The sequence below is a fragment of the Numenius arquata genome, chromosome 22 (genome assembly GCF_964106895.1).
Source record: "Numenius arquata chromosome 22, bNumArq3.hap1.1, whole genome shotgun sequence".
NCBI classification, from domain to species: Eukaryota; Metazoa; Chordata; class Aves; order Charadriiformes; family Scolopacidae; genus Numenius; species Numenius arquata.
The window spans coordinates 4025648-4051015 of NC_133597.1; the positions used below are offsets into that span (position 1 = coordinate 4025648).

At 45.1% G+C, this 25368-nt stretch overlaps 1 protein-coding gene across 1 annotated transcript in view; it reads left to right on the top strand.

Moving 5' to 3' along the window:
• Positions 1–25368, top strand: part of UBASH3B (ubiquitin associated and SH3 domain containing B) — a 74696-nt gene that overhangs the window by 31829 nt on the left and 17499 nt on the right. The window contains exons 2-6 of the mRNA XM_074162350.1: positions 15932–15985; positions 16569–16755; positions 17240–17438; positions 19662–19831; positions 22031–22239. Coding sequence (XP_074018451.1) covers positions 15932–15985; positions 16569–16755; positions 17240–17438; positions 19662–19831; positions 22031–22239 — 819 coding nt within the window. The remainder of the gene's footprint in view (positions 1–15931; positions 15986–16568; positions 16756–17239; positions 17439–19661; positions 19832–22030; positions 22240–25368) is intronic.

Consider the following 25368-nt stretch of genomic DNA (forward strand, 5'->3'; position numbering starts at 1 on the left):
TTTGTTGTTTCCCTCCTGTGACTAGGATTACTGCTCCCAGGGAACACAGTCACATTGAAATACTACCAGAATATGTGACCGTAATATAAGGAGATACAACAATAATCACTGATTAAAAAGGAAGAATGAAAAGAGTAAGAGCTGGTGGCAGGATTGCTAAATGCTGATCAGTGCTGTAAGACAGCTTTTGATTTTTTTAATTAATTATACATTCCCTCATACTTTGCACTGCTGTTGATTTAATTGGACTCCTTATTTTTAGAGAGCTACAGCAAGAGGAAGATAGGGTACAGCTTTCAGAAGCTCAGCTCTAGCCTAATTCTGCCTCATTCAATACCACTGGGAGCAAAATTAGGCTAATGCTGAGCTCTTCTGAAAGCCTCGTGGTCTTGATGCAATCTAGTACACTGCATGGTTATCTGTCTTGCAGGATGGAGTAATTTCTATGCAGTCCAGTCTGTCCACACAGGAATCCATGCAGAACTCGGCTTAGCATCCACAAACATCCCAAAACCTTAACGCAGGAAAGAGTAAGCGTTGAGCAGCAGAAAACGGTACCGAGGTCTGTCTCCTACCAACAGAATTTGCCCTGATGTTCACTTTAGCCTCACTCCATGCCATTTATTTTCTCCCTGTATAGAAACATGTCTACCAATATGCTTTGCAGAGATAAAGTGTTAAATGTTAAACTGTAGAAGGGGCAAAGAGGAATGCACTGAGGAAGGTCTGTGTTCAGCTGCAGCCTGAAATCATGTATTGCTACACGTGAAGGGGAGAGAGAGAGAAAAATCCCTGCCTGCACACAATAATTCATATTTCATGGAACCTCCTTATCTGCCCTTCCCGAGGGTGTTCAGTGAAATTGTTGAGAGAGGTAGGAGTGGTAAGAGGCTAGCAGAAGCAGGTCTGTTCAGAGAAAGGGGAAGGACTGAGGAAAGTTTAGGTTATCTCATGTGCCCATACACACACGGAACAGCAGCCACCAGCACTGGGAGCGCAGGAGCCTGCAGATCTGCAGCTGGGAGGCCATTATCCTGCAATATTTGGTGACTTTCTCTAAGCCCTCAGCTCCCGTAGCTGTGGGATCCACCAGACAAGTATGTCTTGTTGAAACACACGTTCTGCTCTTTCGGCTTTCCCAGGATAGTAATTTCTGCAAAACTTTCTCAATATATCTGCAACTGTGGCAGTATAAAAGTGCTCGTGTTGGTATAGCTCATGCACTTTCAGATCTGAACTCTTGTCCAGGCCTGATCTCACTTGGGCTTTCACTGACGGCACAAAAGCCCTGCCTACCCTGGTGAATCTACGGCAGAAAAATGTGTAGAGCATGCCGTAGCTGCCCTTGAACCTTCACTGTCTTTGAACAACCAGCTCCAGGAATGCCAGAACTCACAAAGCCTTGTTTTGTGCACATGTCTTTCTGATGGTTGATGCTTTTCTTATGACTGCAGCATTTCTTAGGGCTTGCTTCTGTGAGGATCCTCTCAAGTAACCCCACCTCACAATCTTTTCCAGCTGGTACATTCCTAAGGTTACTTATGGCTATCCAGGAGCATGTATTTACAGAAGCTGCAAGACATGAAGTAGCCTTGATAACCCTACGTCTGTGTCACACGAGGTTTAAATACACTAGCAGGTTCAGAAGTTACCATAGGAAGTTGGAAAGACTCACAGACACACACATGGACACAGCCTGGTCCTATAAGCCTCAGCTCCTTTGAGAACTAGACTAAAGAAAGGCCTCACTACCGAGAAAAGCTTGAAATGTGTTCCCAGGGTATCCTCAAATTTTAAAACCTATAAAAATGCAAGAAGAAATCACAATGTCTTCCTTTTTGACAGTTTTGAGGACTGGGTTCCATTTTTTTGATTCCTTCGACTTAAAATTTTGCATTTTCATTTTTTGCCTTAATCTGAGGATCTCTAAGCCTGTGTCCTGTTTTGATGATGGCGAGCCTGCGGCTGACCTGGGCTGCAGACTGCAGGGCAGATGCTCCCTGAATGTGTTTGCATTCAGAAAGTAAAGCTGGGCAGGGATAAAAGCTGGGCTGCAGCTTTCTGTTCCTGTGAAACCCACTGGAATGAGTTTGTCTCTTGGAAGAATGGGATCCTGGGCTTTCCCACTTCTTACAGCACACTTACACGCACATGCTTTGCTATTAGCCTCTGAAATTTATTGAAAGAATTATTCTCAACTGATACCTAGTATTCTCCTTTCTTGCCTACGTTTAACAAGGCAGCTCTTAAATATTTAGCAAAAGAAGCTCTGTCTGTCTAGATCCTCTACCATAATCACACCAGCCTGCATAACAAAGTACTCTTTCGAACCCAAGGGGACTTTATAACCAATCCTTATCCACAAAAAGCACCTGCCATTCATTTAATATATAGCTCTTTCTTATTTCATCTCCCAAGAGCCCACTCGGACAGGGCAGAGAGAGGGGGTTTTGCTGTTAAGCACAGCTAATATTTTGCAGTAGGGATGCTGCAAGGTGCTCTGCCGGGGTACCGCCGCTGACGTGCCACACTTGCTAATGCTGCTGTTAGTGGCAACTGCCTGGCGAGCAAGAGCTGAAGCAGATCAGCAACATCCAGCACAGGACAGGCTGCCTCATCAGCACGATGGAAAGAAAGGCTGCAATATTATTACCATTCCTTCTGCGTTTAAGGAAAAAAAAAAAATAATAAATTGCCCTTCTCAGTATGCTTTCAAGATATCAGACACACACACAAAGTAGATAAGATGGGGATCAGTTGTAAAAGATTTGCATCGTGAATAATTTTAGAAATACACCCCCACAGCAGTAGTTACACTCGGGCGCGGGGGAGAGCTACGCTATGGAAATGAGGTGATGCGAGTGTGTATGTGTGTCTGTCTGTCTAACAATACCTGCCTGAAAAGATCAATCTGAGTAACAAGGTCTTCAAGGCGAGCATCCAAGACTTGGCCTCCTACACAACCCTGGCAATAGGATGAAGTGTGCCTCCACATGGGAGATGCTTCTGGTGAAGTGCTAAGGCGAAGTGCTAGCTGTCTTTTGGTGACTGGCAAAGGGAAAATCATGAGAAAAAAACACTTTGTGCTCAGACAACACATCTCATCTGAGAATCCTTATGGTTAAAACTCTTCACTAAAGGGAAGCCCCACACCTCTCACCATTTAGGTACCCAAGCGATCACAAAACATCAGCAGACATATCGGCCAAGCATATATCTTGATCCTCATACAAAAACAGAACCACCTTTTCTCAGGCAAAAGGAGCGAGGACTATCTCCTTACCTATTCCCAAGTCCATTGCTCCCAGTACATAACTTCCTGGGTGTCCGAAATTAAAATGACAATGCTGAGAGGAGAAGGAAGGAGACATAACTAGACTGTGGGACCTGCATATTGATTCTTGATGTGCATAGAGCAGGAGTTGAGCATCTTTATGGTCGGCGCCGTGAAGTTCGCAGGGTTTAGGCAGTGCTTAGGCCCTGGGAATTCCCATCCCTTGCGGTCGGACAAAACTGTGCTGAGCACTTTTTAAGACCTAATGCTGCTTGCGTTTACTCAGATGGCTCAGAAGAGACAGAGATGATTGTGGGGGAGACCCACTGAGCTGATCTTTCATCATCTATACTGTGTTTGTGCCCTACTGAGGTCTCTGAGCCCCACTGTGCCAGGCACTGGAAAGTGCTGTGGCTGCAGAGAGCATTTCACAGTGTTAAACAGGCATCGCTAGATTTGGGAGCCCTTAATTGAAGGCTACGAACTGGGTCAAGGAGAGTCCCGTGGTGAGGGGACGGAGCGGGGCTGTGTGGGTGACGTGCTGTGCTGAAGGTTGCACAGACCTTCGGTCAGATATGCTGCTTTGGGGCTTTTTTGGGTTGGGGTGGGGGTGTTAAGTACAGTCCAGCTCCAGCAAATACACATCCTTTTGCTACTTGCTAGCATCAAATCCCCAGGTTTTCAGCAAACTGAAAAAAAAAAGTTACTTTTATCATGGCAAACACTTGGTTTAAAATTCTGCTGGAAGAAAGAATAGACCCAAAGCCTTGATTTGCAATAACCTTTCAGCACATGCTTTGCAGAAGAGCAGTTGGCGTGTGCATATGCCTCGCTGAAGTCTTATAAGTACGTGCTTGAAGTTAAATATATGCATAAGCACTCTTTGGTGTAGGGATAATTACTAAATCCAAGTCTCATTAAGGTCTTCCTATTTTCTTTTTTGCAATTCACCTATTTATTCCGCAAGAATATGATCAGATACAGGAATAAAGACTGTACAGTTAGAACTGACAGGCCATAAGCAGGAAAGGACGCAGGGAAATATTCCCAGTCTGTGGTAAAGTTTTCTCATTACGTTCTCAGATCCTTCTTTATCTCATTGTTTCTCAGTTTATCACAATTCTTCATTTCCTGTTCCCTTTTAGACTTCAAACATATATATTTTTAATGTGGCTTTTTTTAACCCTTCCATAGTTACTATTTAAACCTTTCAGAGAATTTTGGCTAGACCTCATGTAGAAATTTCAGATAACTTAACTGGACACTACAAGGACATTTTTAATGCAAAATCTGGTATTAGAGTTTAAACTCTGGCCAAGAGTTTATCATTTGTCATTGCTATTGATGTTATAACAGCAAAATAATTGTACTGTGCACTTTTACAGCTTCTGCCACTTGAGGCTGGTAAAGGACAGATACAACACAGCAATACTTCATTCCAATTTGGATATCTCACCTTACTTTAGTATCCAGGATTCTCAAAAGCATCCACATTTGCCTAAATTTGCACCTTTTGCAACAAGAAGTAGAAGAGACAAGCCAAAGCTAAGCTAACTTAAACATCTCCACCGAAGTTTTTGTTACAGCTTCATTTGACTGGAGTTTTCCTGATGTCCTGGTTTGCAGGATTACTTTAGAGAGTCCACCACAATTAGCAAAGGCTCATATCGGGTGAGGACTACGAAGCGATCTGAAGGAGACCAAATACAGTTACCCAAATTGAAATTCAGACCAGAGCTCACTAACTAACCTTTTTTTTTTTCCCCGTAATGGAAACTTTGACATTAGCTTTAGCTTACTGGTTTAACCACACACTTCAGAATCTCGGAGGCAAGAGGCTGAGACCTCTGTGCGATTTCTCACCCCAAGATGGGACTTCTAGTACCATGGGACTCTCAGCCCCAGCGCTGTTCGGGGCGGGTGCTTTAGCCTTAAGTCAGTGGCAAGTGTGTCTCATCATCTGCTGCATTAACCCTCCTTTCCCCCATTTCCTACAGCACTTCGGGGTTCTTGCCCAGGTCTCCCATTTGAATATTGACATAACTTGGTCCTATCTAGATGGCAAGAAAGAGTAAGCGAGGAATAATATTTGAAATATTTTGAAATATTTGCATTATTGAAAACAGCAAGGCTTAAAAAATTTCCTGAATAGAGCTGTCTAGAGCAGGAGGTTATTTTGAGTATCTCTTTTTGCCTTTAACCCAACTATCTCAGGACCCCACCCTTCTTCCTTCCACCTTCCTTAATTTCTTAGACTTCCTTCTTGTTGCTTTGCGTGAGTCTATTTTAGGTGTGAGATCATGGTTAGCTTCTCGCTAGGCATCTACTTCCCATTTTCTTTCTCTAAGGTTTGCCTTTTCAGCAAAGTTGTGAGTCCATTAGTACATATAATGTGTAAGATTCCTCATGATAAACACATGCCCCACGACAATGCCCATAAAGAAAAGAAAATAACCACTTGAGAAGAAAATAAGGTGTCAGAATGAACACAGTTAGGCTCTTCCAAATGCAGGAAATAACGCAAAAACTGACTAGGGCAAAGAGTATCAAATTAAGCTTGCCGAGTCCTGCTCTTAGGACATGGGTGTCTTAACTCTTCCATCTCTGGCAAACAGATACTCAGACTAACCACAAAATACCACTGCTTTGATATTAATCATTGCATTTCCTCTTGGTAGAAAGTTATTCCATCTCATGCACTGACCAACTTTACCATTAAATTCCAGATAGGCCCGGGAAGCCTTACTGTGGAGTCTACAGTGGGATTTAGTTGTGATATATTCCCTTCCCTCTACTGGACAGAAAGGAACTGAAAGAGGGAATGCATTTGGCTGTGCAGGCCCCAACTTAATTTTTCACCGTCTTTGAACAAAACTTTGGGGGTCCTTGTTGTCTGCACGTAAGTGGACGGTACAGTCCAAATCTCATCACTTGTCGAGTCAGAGCAAGTTCAGACAAACATCCAAATTCTCCCTCTGAGGATGTGCATGATACAAAGACCTGGACTCTGACCTAGAAGGAAGTTTGCATCACAAGTTTCATCACAAGATCCAAACCGAGCAGCTCGATGCTTTGTTTTCAGTCTTTAGCTATACCATGTTGACGTTGGTCTATGTTATCTCTACCCGCTTCCTCTCTGCCGGGCTGGGAAAACTTCCCCTTAGCGCTGGGTTTTACTCTGTCTCTGGAGAACAAGGCAATTCTCCACTGGCAGTCAAGATGAGCTCAAGCCACACGGCTCCTACTAATAGGAGCAGCACGTCAAAACCTCCTCGCATCGCACCGAGAATTAGTCCCAGAAAATGAGGGCCTTGGTGGCCTGCAGGGCTCCGGTTCCTGGTACAGCCCAGTGTCACCAACTTCACAGAACAGCAGCTTTTTGGCAAATTGTGCAACTGCACCGCCCCCAAACTTCCTGTTTTGAAACCCCAAGAAGCTGGAAAATGTTAACACCGGCACTTTAAAGTGCTAGTCGTGGCTTTTTTTTTTTTTTTTCTTCTTCTTCCTAAAGATCTACATGATACTAAAAAATTCTACATACAAAGGAGTAAAGCGGGGCTGCCTAAAGGAACCGGGGGCAGAAAAGGTTGCGTGTGTCTCTCCAGGGAGCCCCAGGCCAGGCAGAATAAGGCATGTCAGAGCATCCATAGCAAAACCAGCCCCTCTTCCATGACCCGTGTGACATTACTGTCTCTCCACCTCCCATCTCGCCCTCTCCGAATTAGGGTGTGCTCCGTCGGTAGGTTTTTGGGCAGCGGGTCCCGGTGCTTCCAGCCGGAGCTGTGCTGGGCACCACACACCCCACCGAAACGGCGGTTGCCAAAGGCGAGCTGTGCCACTGGGAGGTGACAGATGGAGAGGCTGGTGCTGATGAAGTGGCAGCGAGACGATTGCGATTCACGTGTCGAGCAGCGCTCACCGGGCACTGTGTGCCATCAACAGCCACCTGGCCCCGCTTCCCGCGCTGGGAAGTCGTGTGGCAGAGCCACGGTCTGCCCAAAACCCACCCTCCATGGGAAAAAAAAAAAGGCTCTAGCAATAAGAGGACCTTGATACAGAAAGCAGAGATATGGCAAATCTCTGTTCCATCCCAGCTCATTTCTGTATAGGAAGAAGAGCAATTAGAAAGAAGAAAGCATCGTGTTTGCCTTGAACACTGCAAGGGAACTTATTTATTTCCAATCAGCATGACAACTGCTTCCTTTTCTGGCTATCACTGAAACTCCAGATGGTACATTTGAGCATACATGAACCTCTAACTTGGCTCCTTGCAAAGACATTGTCTTCCTGGTTAGCTAAAAATGTATTAATAGTACTGGGATGAAAGCTCCTGCTCTCCTGCACTGCACTATTTGAATAATGAAATCTTGGTCATTCTACTGCATTCTGGCTAGTATTAAAATTGGGCTTTGAAGGGGATGAGCTGAATGTGCTCCAGTTATAACCACCTTCTGTGTGAATTTACTTGTATTATCTATATTTCACTATTTTGCTAATATTCAGAATTCTGCAAACCCTTTACCAGCAGTGGTTATTACTTGTCTTCCTTAACCCTCTCACCATTTCCCAGTGATTGCTCTGCAAAAAAATTTTGAACCTTTCCGAATTGGCCAGCTGAGGTGCTGCCAACTCTTGAGGGTTTTATTAGGGAGTTGCGAGACATCATTTTCTTAAATCTCCAGCTTCAGGACTCCCGTTATTTTCAGACACTGCTGCTCTTTGTAGGGAGAAAAGCTTAAGCAACAATGTAATCCAAAACAAAAACTAAAAACAAAAACAATATCATGATGGTAAGGAAAACTAGCAAGTTTTTGCACCTGAAGCATGGAATAAAAGGATAGAGAAATTTTGATGGTGTGGGACCAATTCAAATCAGCCAAAATACCTGCACCTCATTTCTCCTCCGTCACGCAGGCACCCGGTGGAGCGGCTGGCGACTGCGAGGTCAGGACTTTGACATCTAAGCCCGAGCCTTGTAAAAAGCTGTACTGTTATTGTTCTAAAGAAAATAATATCCTGTTTCCTTTTTAAACTGTGTATCTCTTTAAAAATGTTAAATGGCTGCTACATTCCTGCCTTTATCCCGGACACTTTTTATGAGTCTGTACTTCCCTCTTCTTCTGCTTTAACAAGCCGGCTAAGCAGAGGATTAGGGGAATGACTTAGTGCACATGTGCTAAAGAAGGGGGAAAAATCCGCCTTCAAAATCTTACATAACTTAAAAAAATAAACATATAAAACAGAGACACACGCCCAAGCCCTCACTCTTTGCACTTAAAAATAATCATCATCATCATCATGTGGCCAGACTGCAGTTTGCCAGCTGGACTGTCCTCTGAAAAAATGAACATTTTAAATTATGGAAACTAGAAATACATAACAGTGACTTTCCCAAACTTATTTCTGATGGCGTTTCCCATTTCTCTCTCTTTCCTACGACCAGAGCTTGGTATCCAATAGCTGGGAGCAAGCAGCCACCCCTCGGGAAGGAGGAGGAAGAGAACTACCGAACCCTATCATGCTGTCAGGCACCTTCTATAAATATTTATGTGACCTACAGGATATAGCACAGTTTGAAATCTTGCAGCCTCGGTAGCCACTGTGCAGTCAGGCAGTTCCCGGTACTCCTCTGAAAGTTCCTGTATTTCAAGCAAGACCTGAGTCTTTACATAGCTGCGATCTGCTTATAGCATTCGCTGACCTAAATTGGGGATGTTGTACCGAACAGCGTGTTCCTACGGGGATCTCGCCTATAGCAAAGAACTCATGTTTCGTGGAGGATGTGGCTGCAATTAGAGTCACTCAATAAACGTGAGGAGGACTTTATGTCCTCCATCATGTGCGGAAAGCAACAGAAGGATAAGCTAAGGTAATGCTTGAAGGATTGAGCCAAAGCTCAGTGAAAGGGAAAAAAAAAGTAATTCTTCTGCCATGCACTCATGTCTTGCAAAAACACCCAGGTTTTTGTTTTTTTTTTTCTCTTAACAAACTGCAGAAAAGGAACCTACCCAACCCCCTACCCTAAACAGGAACTTGATCCCTAGTGATACCTTCCTGTCCTGTCCCTATTTATAGAAGTAAGGTCACCCAAATAAGAACAGAAACGGTATCATATGATTTTTGGTGACCAACTGAATTCTGTGTATTGAGAATTCCAAGGAACCCATTTGAATAACCCACATCAGAAACCATTTGGAAAGAACACCTCACTGTGGCCATTTTTGTATGCAGAACAACTAAGCAATTCCTGACACACACACAGTTATTTGGAATTTGCTTATCTTTCCCTATAGCAAATAATCAAGTCTTTAGATGGGAAGAATTTTTGCTTGCAAAACTGTTCTTCAATGTGCAATTGTTTACTGAAAGCCTAAAACAGACACATTTCCCCTATTGTACTGTTAATGGTAGAAATGATGAAAACTGCAAAAATTAAGGAATCTGTAAAGTCACTTGATGGGCAATTTGGAAACAAACACACACGCACCCCCAAAAAAAAAAAAAAAAAGCTGAGATTTTTACTGTTTGCAAAGAATTTCTGACTGCTTCCCCATACATGTTGCTGTACAGCTGGGTTTGGCTTCAGGACCTCCCGCACCAGGGCTGAGTTTCACGTATAAGCTAAGGGGGAAGTTAATTATTAGGCTTCTGCCCTGTACCTGCACTGACAGGCGTAATCCAAACAGCAACTGCAGCCACATCTAGAAAAGACCTATTTTTTGTCATTCCCTGGAGCCAGAGAGCGTTTCATTTTCTATTCTTTTACCATAAACTAACACAGACTGAAAAAGTCAAGCTTTAAATAGATACATCTACCTATTTGAATGTATGTTTACATAAATACATATTTTATACACACACACAAGCAAAAATAAAGGTGCCTATTTTGTAATCCTAAGAAAAATGTTCTATTTGACAGCAGTCTTCTTTCAGACTCATTTGGCATTAATTATGATCCATAATTCCTATCTTATCATATCAGGCAGTCCTTCGAACTGAACTTAATGATGAGGAGACCCAAGTACTTCCATCATGTTTAATGCTGTTTCCAAAAAAAAAAAAAAATCTTTATTTACACAGCTAAATATTTTATGGGGCAAAGATTCAGGGCTACTTGAACTGATGAATTAATCCCTCTGAGGGGTTTTGTTCACGGATAAGAAGTTTGTCTAGGCTTGAGGCACATCATGAAAGGGAAGATTTAGTCATTCCCTTTCTTTTTCAGGCTGCCCCCATCCTTCCATTGCTCATTCACAAATCCCTGGGTGCCTCCGTAGGCAGACAGCTCGTAGGTGGATCTGAGGTAGAGGCTGCTGCTCGCATTTTCTACAGCAACACGCAGCAGAGCAAGCTCCCTCTTAAAACACAGAGAGGTCAGCCCTGCCGACAGCAGGGTTTGAATCTCTGCTTACTCTACAGCAAAGGGAGAGCGGATGGAAACAGGGAAATTCAGTCCTAAGCAGCCAGAGGGACCAACTTTCTATGAATTAGACATTGCTTCTGGAGAACAGTCCTTCTCTCTCAACCACGCATATAGATAGATGGATAGATATATGGAGCTACAGTAGGGTATTAAAGAGGACAATTAAGAAGTTATGGGGAAAAAAAAACAGTCTTCTCACCACGAAATAATGTTCAATCTACACTCTGTTAGTACAGCATATCCTTTTCTGTCTGCCTAAATCTGATATTAGAAACATACATCTTATATAGAAAGAAATACTCAGTTAGACAGTGTTGATATGTTGATAAAAGCATAGATGAATGGATAGGTGGTAAATATATGTATGTGAGTGTGTGCGCTCTCATAGCATGTATGTGAAAGGGTTTACTACAAATACAGCATAACGGATGCATAAAAAAATGCACCAAGGTCAGGTTGGACGGGGCTTTGAGCAGCCTGGTCTAGTGGGAGGTGTCCCTGCCCATGGTGGGTTTGGAAGGAGATAATCTTTAATGTCCCTTCCAACCCAAATCATTCTGTGGTTCTATGATTCTACTGAACAGGCTCTCTGGGCCCGAGGGTTCAGACTCAGCCGGGCTGTATTTGAAGGTGTGAGGGGGAGAGGATGTTGCAGGCAGCGGTCTCTGTGCTGTACGTGCCAGCATAGAGGGCTTGAAGGTCCCAGCCCCTGCAGCCCAGGCTGCCCGCGATGGAGATTGGGGACCATGGTGCACAAAGGCACTCACCACCTCCGCCCCAGCACAGTGCCTTGCACGTCGGCTGGTCTCCGCTCTGGGTATCAGCACCCCAAAGTTTGCATACCTTTTGAGTGATAAAATATAATGCAGGTGCAGATAAAGAAATATCTCAAAATAGTCCCGTCCCCCCCCCCCCCCCGTCTCTTGCTCTTGTGCATTGACTTTCCCACATTGCCCCACGCACTACAGCCCCACTGGTGGCCACAAACACCCTCCTCCGTTAAACTGGACTAGAATAAGAAAGCTGAGCACTTACAGAGGAAGGATTTCTGTGTGGTGCTTCCGAGACTGAAGGTTGTCTTTATGGTTAATGCATCATTCTCCATTACAGTCATTTCCTCTGAAGCAAATGGGATTTTGCCATTATACTTTATGTTTATTGATATATATTTCCTAGCTGAATTGACATTGCCCTGTTGCCTTTTTTTTTTTTTTTTCTCCCGACCCTGAAATTGCAGGAAGCCAAAAATCCTACAACTGTAAGGAGTTAATTTCTGTAGCATGCAGAGCTGCGTGCTCTCCCATTAAGTGGGCTGGGGTTAAACTGGGCACCATTTACACATTAATATGTATTCCAGGGCAGCAACACTGGGTTCTGCTGTAATGTTTCAGGCTAAGAGGTCAACTGTTGAGCTGGGCCGCTTCCTAGCAATATTTTGATACTGTTTAACCAGTGATTGAGTGGAGGAAGACTTTCCTTGTGATCTGACATTGAAAAGCGTCACAGGGAAGCCTTTAAGGTTGAAGAATCAAAAAAAATCTGAGTCTTTGTGGCGGGTTAAATACCTGCAATGCTTTTGGAAGACACTGCTATTAGGATCTTCTTTCCCCTTCCCTAAACTCTCCAGCTCCAGACCTGCCGTTGGACACAGCATCTCCCTTGCTCCCTGTTCAAAATTGCTATTACGCGTTTCTGTGTGTTGTTGAATCAACTCCCTGTACTTCGTCTCAGAGGCAGCAGAATTTAAGAGATGGAGGAACTGGGTGGCTTGAGGGACTAGTAACGCTGCATGAAGCTTTTCATCTCCCATCTGAATCCAGCTGCAATTTTTGCATGACCAGAAATGGTTACTGAGCTACGTCAGTTTGGTCGGTTCAGAAAAATAAGTTAACTTTCTGGCTTTTTTTCTCTTTTCTGGTGCATCTGCGTCACAAAACCACTTCTTACCACTAGCTACAATACTACAGCCAACACTTGCTACACAGCATGAGTAGATCTGAGCACCTAAGCCATAGCTAGTCACCTAATTAAGTGACCTGATTTTCTCAGGAGCAGAACATGACTTCCAGCTCCCACTGCACTCAGCAGTTGTGAAAATCAGGCCACTTCTGAAAGTGGCCAAACATAGCTGTGACTAGTTTTGAGTACTCAACTTTTAAAAAGTTGATCTTGCCAGGGCCTGGGGGAGCTGGAGCACCCGGAGGAGAGGTCCTCTCCAGGTTCTGGCTGGTGGCTACAGAGGAGGGTATTTTGGAGGGATGCAGTGCATGCCCTGGTTTGTGACTAGCCAGAGTCTATCAGTCATCATCATCATTCCCAGCACTAAATTAAAAAAAGAAAAAAAAGAAAAGGCCTCTCGGCTTCAGGTCCCGTGATAAAAATATACCTAGGCTTTTGTTTGTTTTATGGAGTACTTCCTTCTCACACTGAAAATTAAATTGAAAAGAGAGTTTATTGTCCCCATGGAAGAGATAGGCACCTTTTGAAATCACTCCTGAACAAAAGCGTGTGGGGCCCAGCCTAATGTTTTCTAATGCCCTTTGGGGTCCCGGGCGCACAAAGGCAGCGGAGAAGGAGCTGCAGTCAATTCCAGCAGAGCTCTATTGTGCGATTTGTTCCAAGGAAACATCAATTCATTAAGGGAACAAGTCAACAAGGGTGGGTGGCAGAACCCTCTGTCCTGCTAGACTGTGCATGACTCCTTCAGAGATCTGCTCCGGGGTCTGGAGGGAGTAAATACCGAGCAAGAGCCAGTTTGTCTGCCCTCCCTTTGCAACAGGAGAAACTGCTCATTTCAAAGCCAGAGCTTTACTGGGAGGGCGGTTTTAATTCACTGCCACGGATGCACCACAGACAGACACACTTCAGTGGCAAGATGTATGGTTAAGAGAGTCGCGTTTTAGTTGTGTTTTAAAGAGCGTAAACAACCCAGACAAGAGGGGAGGTGAACAGAGCAAAGGCAACGTAACAAAAATGGACGATGAAACCAAGGTCGGGAAAATCCACGGCCGGGCATCGCTCTGCTCAAGGAGCAGCCTCCCTGAAAGGTTTCCAGCCTGTGCAAGGGGACAGCTTTTTGCTTTTTTGCTCTTGTCTGAACTACTTTTCAAAGCAAAGCAGTGGCTGTTTTGCATAGTGCACCTGAGCCAGACTAGGGAAAGGTCAGCAAGACAGAACAGACTAAACTACGAGGATGAACGTGCAAGATACATCCTTCCAGAAGGCAGGTGCTTGGACCAGCACTCTGCTGATCTCAAATGAATGCTGGCAGATAAGGGCAGCAAAATGCTTCAGGAGGAAGTATTTTCATAATCACACATTTGCAACACAGCCCTTTTTTGCAGCATTATCTTTCTGCCTTCCTCTTACTCTCAAAATGAACAAAAATATGTATATTCAAGGGGTGGGGAAGCCAAGGGCAGAGCTGAAACACAGCTGAGTCAACAACACATGTCTACGAGCTGGTGGGTAACGTTGCATATTCCCACATGGTTATCGGAGCGCTTTCGAAAGTCATCGCTGCAGACAGAAAGGGCAACAGAAGCGCAGTAAACATCCTACACAGCACTATGGACAGAAAACAAGAAATGTTGGAAGGTCCCAGCTGCCCTAATCCTCGAGCCCTGGAGTCTTGGCCTTTCTCCCTCACTTGGACCCGCTTGCTATAACCAACCAGCAGCACCTTCTCACAGCAGATAACACAGAGTGTACATTGATCTTGTCCCTTTGGTCAGACACATTCCCTCTTAGCTTAAAGATATCACCAAGTCTTTTGCACTATTATCAAGCTGTAACATACCATATTGAGTCAGATTAGGTTACAGCTTGAGGCCGGCCGGCGTAAACTAGAAGTTTTCCTGTCCTCAGTCAGATTTTCTGTCGCTGACAGCCCGCAGCAAGAGACAGAGTGACAACCCACAGAGGAAAAGGGAGGCAGCTGCTTCGGCCAAATTAACAACAGGAGAACACAACTGACTGTCGCCTTTCCCAGCCCCTGGGCTGTACCCCTGCTCGTGCTTCACACAGCGGGGCTTTGCCTTCGGTGGGAGCTGCGCTGATGCCAGAGTGCATTCCCTGCTGTCTAACGCTGGGAGAGACATCTCTCTGCCAGCAGGGTCTGTAGGATGTGGATCCTTTTCTGTCACTGCTCATCTGTAGGATCCCTTCCCCTTCCCTGGCTTTAGTTCCCTGGAGACCCCACTTTCATCTTCTTGCTCTTCAGACCTTCCTCCACCCACACCATTTTGCACGAGTGTGTGCTGGTTAATTAGATCAGACCACCATCCCGTTCATTTTGGCTACCTTCCTACCAGACCCATAGCACTTGTTTGAGAGCAACACTGCCCTTCTTCCCTTAATTTGGAAGCTCTGAAATCACCTATTCATGGGGAATTTGCCTCCTGACAACTGAGGGCCTGACTTCCGCCCCACGACCCTAACGTTTCTATCTTTTTCTGCCTCCTTCATTTATAATATTTGCTAGATATTTAAGCCACTTGGATTCTGGGTGAATTCCTCATGTTGGCAGTCTCTAGTGTTGCAAAGCTGAGCTGATCCACAGCTGCATTTCAATGCTGATATCCAGCATTTGGAAAATACAACTTACATGTCCACAAGTTAAACAGCGCTGGGCTGGGTTTGTTCTGCAACTGGAAAATGTGCTAAACGGAAGACTTAGGTCTGCCTAGCTGGAGTGAAAAGGGATTTATAGGCATCCTGAAGAGAAATAAGCAAAAGAGCACTTTCAATGTAGCAAGGACTGAAGGGAGCTAGCAAATTTTGGCAGGTTATTGTAACCTGAAAAATCTCCGGTTTGTGCCCCCTGGTGGCAGTTGAATTTGTCTTGTCCTCGGTGTTACTGCAATTTCTGCACTTCTAGACACCTTTCGATTTTCAAGCTGAGCAAATGACCAGCAAAAAGGTCATTAAATGCCAACAGCTGGTGCTTCACTTGCCAGAAAAGCACCAGGCCGAGCGGGGAAAACCCAGAGGTCCCTATCTCATGCTTTGAACAGGCTGCATGACTTTGCCCCTCAAACAATTTGACAAGGCGACACGTCCGAAAGAAAGCCCCAGGGCTGAGGGAATCAGCGTGGAAAGCGTATCCCGCAGGTTTCTAAACACACTGTTACAGCCCTTCCCCAGCAAGGACCCACGGTTCAAGCAATAGATGCGACTATAGCCATATACTCCAGCAGCACTGAAATGCTCTTTTTATTTTCTTCTCTCTTCAGACAAAAAGCACTGGCATCAACAGGTGGAAGAAGCGTTCAAGCAGCATGCGACTGGTTGGTATGAAGTAATAAATGTTAAAAAGAGTAAAAGCAATTAGTGAATTTAATGTCTGCAATTTTAGCCATTAGAATGTGGGATGTTTAAACAGGGGCGTTATCTGAAACTATCTAGTAAAATTAGAGACAGATCATTTAAATGCTGTAAATAAGCAATCCAGAAACAAGCCTTGTCTGAGAGAGTTTGTGATCTCAAATAATAGCAAAAAAAGGTGACAGAAAGGAACCACTACTCTCTCCACCGTAGCACCTAAACAGAAAACTGAGAGCTGCCTTTTCAAAGATGTTGAGCTATTTCTAGTGCTCTCCTCCCTGTGTTTTGTACACAGAAAGGCAGAAGCAGTGACCCAGCTTAGATCTTCAGAGCCTCAGTCTGAAACTAAAAACCAATTTTCTCTATTACTTAGTAGTGGTAATGGGCTGCAAGACACTGAGACACTGCCCCTCTCTGCCCGACCTGCCAGAGCTGATTGTTCCCATAAAGGGAGAGCGAAAGGGAGTGAGGACAGGGGAAGCTTATATTGCTGAAAAAAAATATATGTCTTTATCTGTCCATCTAACGGTTGTTTCTCCCTCTCAGGCTGTTCTCCCACGTGGGTGACCCGTTCCTTGATGACACCCTGCCCCGGGAGTACGTCCTCTACCTGCGCCCCACCGGCCCCCTGGCTCAGAAGCTGTCTGAGTTCTGGCAGCAGTCGAAGCAGATCTGTGGGAAGAACAAAGCTCACAACATTTTCCCACATATCACCCTTTGCCAGTTCTTTATGGTAAACCAGAGCTCCTCTTTCCGTTGCCTTTATGCATGCATTCATGAGCAGTCCTTGCCAGCTCCAGACTGGAGACGTTACACGCTTCGCTCAGTCGCTGCAGAAGGGGTTGTGCTCAGGAGTTGCGGGGGGGTTATTACCAGAACCGCCTGATGCCTGGGCTTGCTGAGGAGGTAATTGGTTTTTAAGCGGGTTGTTTTCAGGGAAGAGCAGCAGCAGAAGACTAAATTCTCATCATCTCAAGTGATCGTTAACACGAGAATAGATGGGAGGTGAGGTTAAGAAGGTTACTTGGGGATAGCTGATCCTGCTTTGAGGACAAGGGAGGGGCAGATGATTTCTAAACATCCCTTTTTCTATGACCCTGTGCTTTTTCTCACTGCATTACTCGCCCACCCACCCAAGCTTTTCCTTTCTCTACACTGGAGAAGACATAAGGAACGCTTCTCCACCTGAGAAATGCTTGTCCCGTTTCCTTTGGCAGTGCGAGGACAGCAAGGTCGATGCTCTCACTGAAGCTCTGCAGGCCACCGTGATGCGGTGGAAATGCAAATTCCCTGCCCCTCTGCCTTTGGAGCTCTACACGTCCTCCAACTTCATTGGGCTTTTTGTCAAGGAAGAAAGTGCTGAGGTCCTCAAGAAGTTTGCTGCAGACTTTGCTGCAGAGGCTGCTTCTAAAGCAGGTGAGTGACTACACTGGTAGCCTCAAAGAGCTCACGACTCGGTCAAGGCTTGGGCATTTTCAGGAACCAAAGTTTTGACAGCATGAAGAAATGAAGCTCATGAAACCAATACCTGATTTTTAAAAGCAGCCTGAGGGCTAAGAGCCTGGGAGGAACGCCCCATCAGGTGCTTTGGGTTTCAGTGCTTTTTCAGTTGAAAGATCACCTCACACTTAGTCTCAAGTGTTATCTCCTGAAAGGGAAGTTGACATTTGGTGGTTCCTTAACCTTTCAGATAGACGCTCTGTCTGCAAGGCTGAGCATTTCCTGCTCCACTCGCTGCCTCAAGCCACTGTCACAAAACTTTCCTCAGCTGTGTAAAGGCTGTGTTTGATTTTTCACTGCATTTCTGAGATGCAAACAGGGCCTAGGTGGCAACCTAGGAGGGTACCGTTTCAAATAGCCCTGTCTCTGTACCGGCAGGGTGGGCTCTGTCGCCTGGTCCTCTGCTGCTTCTGGAGGAGGGAACCTATCAGGAGCTGGGAGGGGGAAATAACCAGAGCATCCTGAGCTCCGAGGGTCTCTGCTACTGATCGGGTTCGCTGGGTATCCTCCGATTACCTCCAAACTTGGAAGTCAGAACAGCATCAGAGCACTATAATAGCTCCCTGACTAATCCTCCCGCCCTCCATCGCAGCAGCGCTCAGCCCGGACTAGTCACAACACAACCAGTTTAGTCCTTCATTATCACAGGCTTATCCTGGAGTTTAAGTGCATCAACATATATCAGCTTCTGAGTCCCCGGGGTGTTCCTGAGCTTGATGGGCACCCCATAACGCCATGTAGAACAGCTACAAGTCTCTGCCCCTGGTTCAGAGGAAGAGATACAGACGTGACGTGGGTTCATCACACCTCTGAGATGCGTTGCTTTCACCTGACAATGACCTACAACTTCTCCTCCCTTTAGAAGAGGGAGGAAATGGTTGTTATCTTTACAAAAGCACATTCTGGAAGGCAGCAACACGCACAGAGGTGTTCGGCGGGTCCAAGGACTGCTGCAGCCGTGTGAGAATGGTACAAGTGTTCTCCTGCACAGCATAGACGTACCCTCCAAACCAACACTCTCAGAAGGGGCAGATGTTACCCCAAAAACAGAAGAAGGAAGCATCAGTGGTTTCCAGCAAGCTTCTGCTCCTGTGACTGCTCCAGTTCAGACCAAACTGCTTATTTCTTAGGGGAAGCCAATTCCAATTGCTGCATTGCAGTCCACAGTTTGGTCAGGTTATCACATTAAAGCCTCTGGGGCTTTTTCAGAGATCCAGAGCATATTTTTTCTTGCTGATCAAAAAAAAAAGATGGATGAGCTTGCAAAGCTACCCCTGGCTGGCACTTGGAGCCAACTCTCTGAATAGCTGCAATTTTGACTGAATAATCAGTCAAATTTAATTGCAATTTTTGGTTGAATAAGCAAGAATAAATTATATGCAAACAATGTATCCTATGATTTCCACATCTACTGGAAGAGTCCCAATATTGCACATACTTTCACCTTTCTGCTTCCTGCTTTTCCCTGTACAGGTTCTTTTTCTGCAGGGTCATTTCGAATCATTATCATATGAATGCCTGTTGTCACAATTTTGAAATACCTCACCCTCCAATCCTGCTGGATTAATTAATTCCAACAGTGGGCAAACTGGTGATCCAACTAATGTCCAGGGAAAAGATTTAATCAACTTGCATGAACCTGTATATTCCATGGATTTGTAATTGCTACTGTAGGAGAAGGAACAGAGGAGGGAAAGTAAAAGTTATGATTTTTAACTTGCTAATTTTGGAGAGATCTTCATCTGCTGATGATAGAAAGGCCACCCCTTTCCTAGAAAAGTGTCTTTTTTGGCAGAAGACCCAGTGGGTTATCACACCATCCAGAAACCCATTGTTTTCTGAATGTAAATGAGTTTTGGCAGTTTGGCAAGGACGCCTTGCCTACCACCCTGCTGTGACTCAGGACTGAATCAGACCACAAATCATTAATAATTTGATCTAAGGTGCAACATACAGAGGGAACTCATGTTTGACTTCCCCTAAGCCTTTTCGAAAACTGGCCTACAATTTGTTCCACTTAAGCTATCTTTGAAAGGTCTGCTCCCAGCTCCTGTTCAGAGGCGATAGACACTCTTACACCTTCAAAAAGCTGCTAATCTCAACAGTCGCTTGTTGTTAACGGACATCTTCTCGTTGCAGATGTTCACGTGGAGCCCCACAAGAAGCAGCTCCACGTGACACTGGCCTATCACTTCCAGACCAGCCACCTGCCCACGCTGGAGAAGTTAGCGCAGAACATAGATGTCAAGCTGGGCTGCGACTGGGTCGCCGCGATATTCTCCCGAGACATACGCTTCGTTAATCATGAGGTAAATTTTTGGAGCTTGTTTCAGTCCAAAATTTTTTTAAAAAGAGGACCTAGCAGAGTCGCAGGCTGGTTTAGATGCATTTGTGGCTCACGAGTGCTCACAAGCAGCGAGCTGAGTGAGGACACCCACATCCCCTGCTGAAAATTGTATGGATACACAGCACAGACTATACAGACATTAAGGAATTTGCCTCAGGTCCCACAAGGACACCCAGAACATAGATCTCCCCCATCCCACCAGGCATCTTAACCAACAGACCATCTTGCATTTTTTTTGCTTTTTACTCAGACTTGCTATTTCACCCACCTCATTTCTTGCTTCTTGCGGGAACAACGTCCTGCTGGATTAATTAATTCTAACAATGACTCTTCTCATTAGCTCAACGTAAGCTGGTCTGATCTCTCAGGAACCAGGCCAGTATCATAACCTGACTGCCATCTATTTCTTCTGTACAGGCTTATCTTCTGTATCTTCTTATATCTTATATCTTCAGTACAGACATTATTATTAACCACAGCATTTACTTTAGTCACGTAAGAAACGTTTACCCTCATGGCCTATATACTTCAGTTACTCTTATGGATTCTATAACTCCAGTATCTAAATGTTTTAACACAGTTCTCTTAATAATGTTGTTTTCCAACACAATATACAGAAAAAATAAAGAGATTCTATTTTGTAGATTGGTGTCTTGGGCATAGAGAAACCATGCATGAAGATTCATCTCGCCTCCCTGTAAATATCCCCAAGTTAGACCTCTAAGTCTCAGCCGGTCTGCAAGAAACAGGCACCTCCAGAGAGTGAGTCATCTGACCCATCTAAGATGTCTATCTCAGGACCAGATGAATCAACTTCTGGAGGAGGGAATCTCCAAAAGGTGCCTGCTCAGGCAGCAAACTAGACTCCTGAGGCTGAGGTGATTAATCCTACCAACATGCATTGTCCAGAATCAGATACCCAAAACCTGTGGCGGAGTGGGAAAAAGTGATTTTAGTCCAGCACACAATACACCTCAGAGTAAACAAACACCAAAGCCTCTGGAGAGCTGAAGTCTCTCGTGCACAGCGCTCTGACCCAGCCCAGGCCATGCTTCCCATGCGTGACAGCCTCCTTCCCTATCCAAAGAGTCATCTTGTCCTTTAGAAGCTGCAAGTCGTCAACGCTACCGCTGATTGCAAAGCGAGTTGCTGATGAAAACCAGCTCACATCTTTGCATATCGAACTTCAGGCAGCCATGTGTGAAAGTTTTGGCCTTGTGCTATCAGGTGACAGTGACTAGTTTTGAAGATACCACAAATAGTCTAGGAGGATTAATGAGCAAACGGGCCGACACCATCAGGAGATCAGAGCTGCTCAACAGATTATGGTTTTTCTTTGCCTGACGCCATTGCAGAAGTTAGGCCTGGCCAGGGATAATAACATGTTTGTTCTCCTTTTAAACGGAGGACTGCTGTAGCCATTTCTGAGGAAAGTTACTGATAGATATTTAATACGTGTGGATTCCTCATGCTCCAGTGAAGAGAAGATTATACAATTACACTCACTGATCTGTCCTCCACCTTTTAACTTAATCCTGTTCATGTTAGGAAATACAAAGAAAGCAATGTGGCCAAATCCCAGTATTTCTCACCACCTGTGTTTTTTCCTGTGCGTTCTCATGAACAGTTTTGAGAGCGTGGTGTCACAGAGTCAAACCTGTTACCCCACCCCAAGAGTGTCTCTGCCTTGCCTTCAAAAGCAACAGCAACAAGGAGAACTGCTCTTTCAGATCAAGCACGAGTAGGTTAACCAAAAATGGTCACTGACCAGTACAGATGTGTAAATTCCAGGTCCCAATAAAAATTCAGTTCCATTTTTAACAGGGCACTTAGATTTAAGCACATAGTCGTATTTTTGCTCGCTCTAAAACATCATCCCCCCTTTCCCTCCTGGTTATCAAAGACACAAACGGAATTGCTGTCCCAAAGAGGGAAGAAGGAGTAAATACCTAGAAAAGCTTTGCAATGGCAAAGAGTGGGAAGTGGCAGGAATTCCCTGAACGTAAAGCTTTCCTGGAAAAAGCACAAAGTGATGCATTACAAGGAGATCTGTTCACACCTTGCTAAGGCTAAAGGTCCGGTATGGTCCTGCCGCGCTCTGCTCAAGGTTCCCTTCCATTAACAATCCTTTCATTCATTTGTCCTTCTCTTTCTCCCCCAGACTCTGCAAGTGATCTATCCTTACACCCCCCAGAATGATGATGAACTCGAGCTGGTCCCAGGGGATTTTATTTTCATGTCCCCAGTGGAACAAACCAGTACAAGTGAGGGCTGGATTTATGGCATTTCCCTTGCAACTGGCTGTTCTGGGCTACTGCCTGAAAATTACATCACGAAGGCGGATGAATGTGGGACCTGGGTGTTTCATGGGTAGGTAAAGCTGCTCAGTCCAGTTTCCATCGCTGTAAAAAGGGGGCTCAGCAGCTGGGGTTTCACCTGGGTAATGGAAGAGTCTCCCAGGGCTGCTGAGAAGGTCACTTGGGGGAAAAGTACTAGCACACAAAGCCCCATCTCGTAAGCAAAGGAAGAGCAGATGCTCTCCCTGTGCACGGGATTAGAGGACGAAGTGATTTATTTAGCTAAAATGTTACAGCAACTATTACTCATAGAATCACCACTGCTGGTGAACGGAGGCGAAGCAGATGGCCGCTGTAGAGCCACTGCTGTGTAGACACCTCTGTGCTGGGACTAGGATCAGGAAGGTTTAAATGTGAGCATTAATTTGGGAAGCAAGATCTGCTGTATATAATTCCCTGGGGAAAAGGACTTGGGAATCAGCAGTGTTTCTTAAGATACTTAGCAAGATTTTCAGAAGCACTTACTTGCCTGCCTGCCGTTGGCTTCAGTAGGAATGCAGACCTCACCTTCTGAATAATGAATGTTACGCCTTATGCGTCTTGATTTTTATGGGAATTAGTTAAACAGCAATAAAAAACTAGTGCTTGAGGGGTGGGTCTGGGCACTGCTGCAAGGCTGTCTGCATCTCTAAGCACTCAAACACCTTTGACAAATCTGGAGATAGGGAGTAGTTTGTATGTAAGAGCACAAGGAGAGGCGAGAGGCACGTTCCTGCTTCCGCCCCTCTGCTAATCACCGTGCGGGTACAGAGGTTTGGCTACCGTCACGCCAGTGAGCAGGTTAATTACCAAGGGGAGGGATGGAAATACAGAGCAAAACACAGACAGTTCGTATTTCAGATTTCAGCAGGCAAACATGAGCTGCAGGGAGAGAGTCTGAGCAGAAAGGGAAAGCATTCGGTAACCCATGTCAGCACAGGAGAGCCAGAGGAACTGACCTAACTCGGCACTTAATAGGAACGGATCCAATAACTCCTCAAATCAAGGAAAATGCAGGAAACACAAAGAGCAAAAAGGGCAAGCGGTCTTTTTCTTTGCCTGTGACTTTTCAGACTTAACACATGCAACGTGGTGAATGACAGATGGAGAGCAGGCGCAGGGCAATCGTGGCTTGCAGGCTGGCTTCCAGATGTGACTGCCACCGACGACTGTCCTGTAAACCAGCCCTGCCTGAGCCCTGGGTCCTCCCCAGCCCAGAAGTCCATCAGGCAGGGAAAAGCATAGCAAGAGATCACTCCTTTACCCCGCCTGTCACAGCCATCTCTTCTTTTTTTGCCTGCCCTCTGAGAAATGAACACCGCTAATAAAGGACTTTCATCCATACGTCAACCAAACTGAGCAAACCTATCTCTACCGAGTCTGTCACCATCAAACCTCACCTTTCATTACAAGGAGAGAAAAGACCAGGACTTAAAGAAATGAAAATCAGGACACACAGGCAAAGTCAATCAGAGAGTTTGCATGAAGACAGGACTTAATCCAGACCCTCCAATCTCCAATCCAGCAAGACCATCCTTTCTTCCTCTAAAATTTGCCAGCTAAAATGGTTTCAGGTCAACATACACTGACTGCAGCAGCCTGCTCCAGTGGATTCTGCTTTTTTTTTTCCTTAGGCCTGGAAAGGTTTTGAGGCCTAGGAACCAGCATGGGAAAGAATTCCTATGGCAGCAGCAACTGAAAGGAAAGCCAAATGTTTTTAACTCCAGCACCTCTGCCTCCAGACAAGCAAAGAAAGGAAATGCCCCTTCCCTGATTATTGCTAAAGACTATAAATCATGAATTGGAGCACGCAATATGGAGCATTTATCAAAAACATTATTACATACCCGGAAACAGTCTCATTTTACACAACGGCTTCCTGCAGGGAATATTATGTTACAGAATGTCATTTGGTCAAAACAATACAGCAAGCTAAGGACAAAGTAAGTGCCCCACTGCCGTCTGGACCACGGTATTCACAGTAGGATCCTTGTGGTGAGAGAAGAACAGCGCACGGGTACCTTCATTTCATAGACCTGAAAATAAGCATGGCAGTACTCACCGGGAGGGCAGGAGAATTGCAGCGGTGCAGGAGATGGGACCCAGCTCGGGGTGTCGGACCGAGGATGCTGCCAGCAAGCGATGCTGTGGTCCTGGGGTCTGGCTTGTACACTGCCATGTCCTGTTTCATCCCTGCAGAGGATGAAAAAGAAAGAAAGAATGGCCATGGAGCTTTCCCTCCTAGTCACAGGAGACTGCATTTTTCAAGTGAAAAATCACGCATTATTGAGATCATCATGAAAATACAGCTCACTCCGGGCTGCAGCACCCTGGCTGTACCACGCAAGAGGTATGACAGGCAAAATGCTATTTTGGGATATTTGATCAAATCTTTAATACAGCAAAATTGGATTGCTAGTTCCTCCACATTTCACCTGAAAAAATGTTTCCCTGTTGCACTGCTCAAGTGAGGCAGAAGCTGAACTGTGGCCCTTGCAGGACGTGGGTTTTATGGCTAATATCCAACTAGTGCCTCAAAAGCCCTGCCCGGCACACAGACCTTCCTGGCTAACACCGTACAAACATACAACATAAAGATGTCCTTGCCCTATAGTAAAGTCTGTACCTCAGCTGCAAACCAACAGGCTGCCATCACTAAGAAGAAAAGCTTGATGATCTATTTAATAGGGGAGAACAGGCTTTGCCTTTGGGGCAGAGTTACTGCCCATGAAACCAGGTTGTGTCTTGAGAGACTTCAGGTCTGAATCCTTTCACTCCCTACTAAAAATAGGAATGGTTTCACTTCTATTCTGCAAACCCCAAGGATTTCCCCTACACCTAAACTACACTTCTTTGCTGGCTGTGGCACATCCCTGCATGCTTTCTTCTTATGCCAAGGACTGGACCTACTGGCAACAGTGAGGAGAAACATTCGATCTCTGATCAGTGCAATAGGTTGGAAAATAATTGAAGATTAATTGCTTCAGCATCCCACACAACACAACCCAGATCCTAAGTCTGTGTAACCCATTCTTGCCATCCCCTCAGTAAGGGTATGCGAGTGAAAAATACCCTTTCTGAAACAAGGCCTGGACTCTCCTTAGGGGAGGAACTGGTTGTGTTTGTATCGGTGTCAGATCTGTTCTCATTGAGCCTAGGAGCT